The sequence below is a fragment of the Procambarus clarkii genome, chromosome 70 (assembly GCF_040958095.1).
Source record: "Procambarus clarkii isolate CNS0578487 chromosome 70, FALCON_Pclarkii_2.0, whole genome shotgun sequence".
NCBI classification, from domain to species: Eukaryota; Metazoa; Arthropoda; class Malacostraca; order Decapoda; family Cambaridae; genus Procambarus; species Procambarus clarkii.
In genome coordinates this window covers 29,543,589-29,551,088 of record NC_091219.1, presented here as the reverse complement: position 1 = coordinate 29,551,088, position 7,500 = coordinate 29,543,589, and the positions used below count along the sequence as shown (strand labels likewise).

The window sequence follows — 7,500 nt, the reverse complement described above, 5'->3', positions numbered from 1 at the left end:
CTCCTCCCTCTCCCTCCTCCTCTCTCATCTCGTCCCTTCTCTCCCTGCTCCTCCTTCTCTCCCTCCTCCTCTCCCTCCTCCTCTCCCTCCTCCCTCTCCATCTCGTCCCTTCTCTCCCTGCTCCTCCTTCTCCACCTCCTCTTGTATCCCCCCCCTCCATCTTATCCCCCCCTCCATCTATGCCCCCTCCATCTATGCCCCCCCTCCATCTATCCCCCCCTCCATCTATCCCCCCCTCCATCTATCCCCCCATCCATCTATCTCCCCCCCTCCATCTATCTCCCCCCCTCCATCTATCTCTCCCCCCCTCCATCTATCTCCCCCCCCCCTCCATCTATCTCCCCCCCCTCCATCTATCTCCCCCCTCCATCTATCTCCCCCCTCCATCCTATCTCCCCCCCCTCCATCTATCTCCCCCCCTCCATCTATCTCCCCCCCTCCATCTATCTCCCCCCCCCTCCATCTATCTCCCCCCCCTCCATCTATCTCCCCCCTCCATCTATCCCCCCCCCTCCATCTATCCCCCCCCCCTCCATCTATCCCCCCCCCTCCATCTATCCCCCCCCTCCATCTATCCCCCCCCCCCCTCCATCTATCCCCCCCCTCCATCTATCCCCCCCCCTCCATCTATCCCCCCCTCCATCTATCCCCCCCCCTCCATCTATCCCCCCCTCCTCCATCTATCCACCCCCCTCCATCTATCCCCCCCCTCCATCTATCCCCCCCTCCATCTATCCCCCCTCCCCCTATCCCCCCTCCATCTATCCCCCCCCTCCATCTATCCCCCCCCCTCTCTCTTCTCTCTCATTCTTACTCTTGCTTATTCTAACTCATTCCCACTCTCTCTCTGTCTCTCTCTCTCTCTCTCTCTCTCTCTCTCTCTCTCTCTCTCTCTCTCTCTCATTCTTTATCTCTTTCTCTTGCTCTCTCCCCCCTCCCCCCCTGCTCCCTTTCCTTCTTCCTCAACTCCCTCCCTTCCCTTTCTCCCCCACTCTCCCTTTCTCTCCTCCTTCACTTCCTCCCTCCATCTCTCTCTCTCACACTGTTTCTCTATCTCACTCTCTTAAGTAATTAAGAGATTAAAACCATGTCATTGGTGAGTTTTATATTTTTTCAGAAAGGTGTAAAGAGGAAAGCAGACGCCATGGCTCCCATGATTGGCAACTCCACTCTAGACCCATTTTCACCTGGGCTAGGGGAAAAAATGGCAAGATATCATCTCGGAGAGAGTCAGGAAGACAGATCAAGAAAGTCAACAAGGATTTACCAGATTCTCAGGTAACCTTGAGGGAAGCAACTCAGGTGAATCTCTTTCTTCTATGTGGCATGTTCATCAACTTTGATCCTCGGGGACTTCAGTTGGGACCCTTTGAGCTTCATTATACAGTATTAATAATAATAATTAAAGTACTTATGTATTATGAAATTAGAAGCAACTACCCAGGTAAACTATTCTGGGCATCTCAAAAGATAATTCAAAGTCCCACTTCTCTTCTGAAATTTGATTGCTTTTATCAATAGCTAATGTCATGATATGTTATGACTAGTAGCTTAAAAGCATGTTCATGGAATTACAGAACGAAGAAAAAATGTTAATAGGTAGAATGCAGTTAATTTCCTCATTGTTACTTGCTAGTATTTGTATTGGTTGAAGTTGTGATCTCTAGGTTTCACTGCCAAAATCTAGGATACAGGCATTTTGACAGAGGAAACAAATAATATTAAGAGGGTCAAGCAAGAAAATGTTGGCGATGGTGTGGATTAGGAATAGAGATGTATTGTGCAGTATATAGAAAGGCCCTGATAGAGTAAGAGATTAAAAATCAGACTGTTCAAAATTCGAAAGTATGGTGTGGATGTATGGTATTGGTTGATTGGATTGTAAGAAGAGTGTATTAATGCAGGTATAAGTGCTACACGAATGGAAAAGAAATGCATCAGAAATTTCTCATGATGGGAAAGGGTAATAAAAATTCCCAGAATTGCTTTACTGTACTTTGGCAATAAAAGCATCAGTATACAGTACTATATGATGTATATTTTAAGGCCTTTGTTATTGATTCTCAGGCTTTATTTCTCATATTTTGTATTACCCGGTAGGTATTCCTAGCAGAGAAACTTTTTTTTTTTACAATTTTGCAGTACAGTATATCTTCAATATTTCAAGAATGCCTCATTATATTGTTTTGAATCTGAAAGTAATTTCAGTTTGAACAAAATAACATGGCTGCTTTGGAATTTGAATAATATATTCCCCACAGCATATTCTTATTTTATTTTGGTTTCCATGTGATATCTTGAAAGCCTTTTCGTATTTGCCTGAAATTTACAACGTACAGTATAGACAGTATTATCACCTTTTTCGTTTTCATATGATATCTTGGCCTTATCATATGTATTTAAAATTTAAATCACCTGTACGTCTAGAACCTAAAGTTGTTCTTGTTGTTAAGGAATGAAGCACAGTGGAACTTTTAAAATGTGGTCTGTATTTTGTAAACTTACATTTTGTTTTTGTTTTTGAGCTTTGTAAAACAATGACGGCAAGTAATTTTGTGATTTTGATTTGTATTATTAGTGATACAGTTTTGTAAGAAATGCAACATAAGATGAGAAAACACACAAATTCTCTACATTACAATTGTTAGGTGTTAATGTCTATTGGCTGTATTTATTATGGTGATCTCTTTGGGAATTCTTTATGAACTGGTATTGGGTTGCTTGGACAATTATTTTCTAAATTAGAAAATAAGACTCTGGGTTTCAAATATATAAATTAAGAGTGCAGATTTTTTTCTTATTAGGGTACAGTCACTGGATTTTGACACTTAAGAAAGTTTGTGATGATATTTGTAATGATATAAGTGGTCTTAAAAGTAGTTATTAAATTTTTGTAAAACTTATGTAAAATTAAAATGGAAACCTTGTTTGATAAAATTGTATCAGAATGGACATTATTCTTTTATTTATGGAGTTCGTCGTGTGGCAAGTGAACATTTAGTTACCCTGGTGCCGGGATCCAGATGGCAAAGACATACTTGTTTGGGGAATTTTGCAAGAAAAACGGTGGTTTTAGTCTATATTATATATCCTTCAATTTCATACTACCTGTATTAGGCAACATTCCTAGAATAATACTATACCTAGTTCTGGATGTCTGGACATCCAAGGTGTAATGGACAATGTCATCAGGTATCCCAGTGTTTGGTGGCTCATATTTTCAGAATCACTGAGTGTTAAGATGTCACTTTTGGACATGATAGGAAGCTGTGTCAGTGCTGTTTCGAGGTGTTTTCATATTTTGTTTTTCTCCTGATTTCCCTTGTATGGACACCTGAGTTAGACATCCATGTTCAGTGACTCATAGCATGCAGAGTAGCATGGTGTGTTTAGCATACTTTGGTGGCATATTCAGTTGATTTCTGGATTTTTGTTGGGGGTTGCTATAAACAGGCCTATTTTGGTACTGGTATTGGGAAATATGATTTATTACCTATAATGCAATGTTCTAGGTATTGGCCAGTGCCATTCCACAGTTTAGTACTGTTCATCTGTCTGAACATAAAACAAATTCAAACAATTATTATCCCATCTATTTAAGACAACATTTTGTAAGAACCATGCATTAAACCATTGAAAATAAGTTATAATATTTGTTGTAACAGTTATTCATTAGATAACATACATATTACAGTGCTTTATTGGAATATTGTTTACTGTACATGAATTTTTTCAGTGCAAATGTTATATAATCAGCAACTATCTGGAAAGGCCAATTTTTTCCTCATTGTCCTTAGATTTGAAACACATGCATAATATCTTGAGTCTATTGTTTATCATAAGTGTATTGACACAGTATTCACACACAACATGCTTATATCCACAACTTTATAGGTTACCTAATCTTTTGGTTATCTTTGAATTGTTCTGTGTGGCTGGTATCTAACCAGGCCTCATGGTTGGTGGTCTGTTCAACTTGGCTGTTCAACACGGCTGCTCATGGCCTAGCATATGGATCACTGTCTGTCTGATCAGGTATCCTTTGAAGGTGTTTATAAAGTTCCACTTTGAACACTGAGAGCTTGGCCAGTTATGTCTCTTATGTATAGAGCAGGAAAGTTGAAGAAGTCTTGGGCCTTTCATGTTAATAGAGGTCTCTCTCAGCATACCTATTGCACCTCTGATTTTCAGTGGGGCTATTTTGCACATTCTGCCATGCTTTCTGGTCTCGTTGTGTTATTTCAGTGTGCAGATTTGAAACTGGGTCAAGTATTTTCCAACTGTAAATTATTATGTGTATCTGCCTGTGCTCTAGGGAAAGCAGATTTTAAAATGTTATGCAGTCCCGATTATATTTAGTTGATTCAAGCAATAAAAGATCTTTGCATGCTCTCCAGGTCAGCAATTTCTTCCGCTTTGAATTGGGCTGTTAGTGTGCAACAATTTTATACCTTGGAGAGCACTAGTGTTTTGAAAAATATTATCATTTGTATAGCATCTCGTGTTTGAAAATTTCTTCTTATCCAACCTGTCAATTTTCTTTGAATAATTACTACTACTTTACTGTGTTCTTTAACCCTTAAACAGCACAGCCTTAGGGGTCAAGAAGCGAAAAATATTCAAATTCTGTAAAAATTACTTAAAAATGTTAAACAAATCTCCAACATATTGGCTTCAGGGTCATGAAACTTTCATCAAAATATTTTCAGAAATTGATTTTAGACAATTTTTTAAAAAAGAAGAGCATTTTGTTGATAACGAGAACAGCTTCTATTAACTGGAACTGAGAGATAATGCAGTAATAAAGAGTTGCAAGCACCTGTCCGACACACAAAGAATAGTAGTAAGAAGTGTCCACAAAGTGGATATGCAGCTGGTGCCTTTTTTGCATTGCTGAGTAATATATAATAATGAATAAGTATGTTGCTATGCTCTATTTTGTTATATATCATATAAATACATTACCCAATGTTAATATCTGTTACTTTCATCAATGTCCAAAAACTGTTATCTGGGGGGAGCCCCTACAGCTTCGTGGTGTTATCCAAGCTGATATGAATATCCCTAACTTTGGCATCAGTCGATGTGGGTGGAGTTCTAGGCCACCCAAGGACAAGCTAGAATCTGGTCTCCTCAGAGAGGCACGAGGAGCAATAGCCTATAGAAATGCACATGTGATTTGGAACATTCTATATCTGCCATCGACTGGGACAGGCACCCAGAAAGGTAAGCACCCCAAAACAAACCCCTATTCTGGTTAAAATTGACGAAAATAGACAAACAAGTGGACAGAACTCCCCAAATGAAAACGAGCATGACGTCACACGAGCCGCGCTGCATGTCTGCGCAGCACCCCCCCTTCCCGGGAAGGGGAATGGGGAGCCCCAGACCCCTTGCGTCGGCGCTCCACCCTGCAGTTCTTCAGCTGATGTGATCCGGCATGGTTGTCGTATCGTGCAGCGTTGGCAGAGCCACTGCAGCTTGCTTGCGTTGTTTTACCTCCAGCCTGCTCATATGCCGCCTGAGCTGTCCTGGTCTTTGGACAGGGTGCTCTCCTATCTCTTCTCCTCGCTTTATTGTGGTTCCCTCGGTTCAGGATTGTTTTGCCGAGTCTCTCTTGATGTTGGCATTGGCCTCTAGGGGTCGGGTTGCAGAGCTTCATGCCCTCTCCGGCGCAGGGGATTTCTGCTCTTTTGGTCATGGTGATAGGTTTGTTCATCTACGGCCGTCTCCTTCTTTTCTGGTGAAGAATGAGACTGCTGCTTTCCAGAGGGGCCCTTGGGTTGTTAATGCTTGGTTGGTCAGGCTGGGGGTGCATCATGTGTTATGTTTGGTTGTGGCTCTCCGCCGTTATTTGTGTGCCACGGCTTGTGTGTCTGGGGACATGCTTTGCGTTGATCCGGTTTACCTTCTTCCCTGTTCGCGGGTACGGGTCTCTCAGATCGTCCGCAAGGTTATTAAGTGTAGGCAGCCTGCGGTCTATCCCCGTGTCCATGACGTTCGTAAGCTTGCTGTTCTTGCTGCCATCTTTGGTAATATGTCCTGGGCTGACATATGGGCACCGGGGTTTTTGGTGGTCAAACAGGGTCCTGGCTGCACACTACCTCTTTAAAGTTCCTGGGCCAAATCAGGCCTGTGTTGCTCGACTTCTAGTTGAGATGTGATCACCGACCGCCTCTCAGGTAAGTCCCCTTTCTTTCTTTTTCGTCTTTGGTGAAGTAGCTCCGGAGAGCCGTAGGGGCACCTCCCAGAAAACTAGCAGTGAATATAATGAAACACCATTTTCTGGATGCTGCAGAGGCTCCCCAGCAACCCTCCCTCCCTTCCTCCCTCCCTCTCGGTCGGCGGTTTTTGCATATTTTGATATCCAGCCTCAGAACTGCAGGGTGGATTGCCAGCGCGGGAGGTCTGGGGCTCCCCCTTACCCCCTACTGGGGAGGGGGAGCGCCAGACATGCGGCACGGCTAATGTGACGTGATGCTCATTTGCTTGTTTTCATTTGAAGAGTTCTGTCCACTCGTTTGTCTATTTTCGTCATTTTTAACCAGAATAGGGGTGTGTTTTGGGGCGCTTACCTCTCTGGGTGCCTGTCCTGGTCGATGACAGATAAAGAATGTTCCAAATCACATGTGCATTTCTATAGGCCATTGCTCCTCATGCCTCTGAGGGGGCCAGGTTCTGGCTCATGGTCCCCGTAAGGCCTAGAACGCCACCCACACCAACTGATGCCAAAGTTAGGGATATTCATTTCGGCCTGGATAGCTCCGGGAAGTCTCCAGGACTTGCCCAGAAAAAGGAGTTTCACTACATTCAACGCTTTTTTTTGGGGGGGTGTTAAGTTTTTAGTTTTTTTTTTACCCTGTTTATTATCTGATTTTGTTGTAACCTTAACATCCTGGAGAGTACATACCCATCCCTAACTATTTAAAGCTAGAATGAAATTAGTCAGCAAATAAATCAGTCACAACTTGCAGAACTTGGGACTTGGAATTTTTTGGGGGCAGATTTTTCCAGAGGTTTCAAACTATTTTGTTTGTCTTTTGGTAGTTTTGATGATTAGGGACCAGATTAGGGCTTTTACACTTATATAAAGTATACTCTAAATATATCCCCTAAATCATTATAATTATTAGCATTAACCCCATATTTAATTTTTTTTTTGGGAGGGGGGGGGTATTTTTTCTTGACTTCATTTCAACACACATTGACCTACAACTTTCACATATTTGAGTACAAATGCCAAGCAAAGTTTATTAAAATATACAAGTAAATTAAAAGAATTCGAACTACCCTTATTCATTGTCGATAACTTCAACTTCAATTATCTCTAAAACTCGAGTTTCAACTTTGAGTGGCTTTTAAAATTCCAGTTTCTAATTGATTCTTACCATTTTGACATAACATGTGCTCAGCTGTCTGTTCTACAATCCCTTCAGAAGGGATTTTTCATAAACCATAAACGTTTGGAGTTATACTTTTTTTTTTTTGCCTAAATTTTCC

At 41.9% G+C, this 7,500-nt stretch overlaps 1 protein-coding gene across 1 annotated transcript in view; it reads left to right on the top strand.

Moving 5' to 3' along the window:
- The window catches only part of LOC123775312 (bromodomain testis-specific protein), a 277,850-nt gene that overhangs the window by 75,851 nt on the left and 194,499 nt on the right, over positions 1-7,500 (top strand). Inside the window, 2 exon segments of the mRNA XM_045770359.2 lie at positions 1,118-1,202; positions 1,205-1,302. Coding sequence (XP_045626315.2) covers positions 1,118-1,202; positions 1,205-1,302 — 183 coding nt within the window.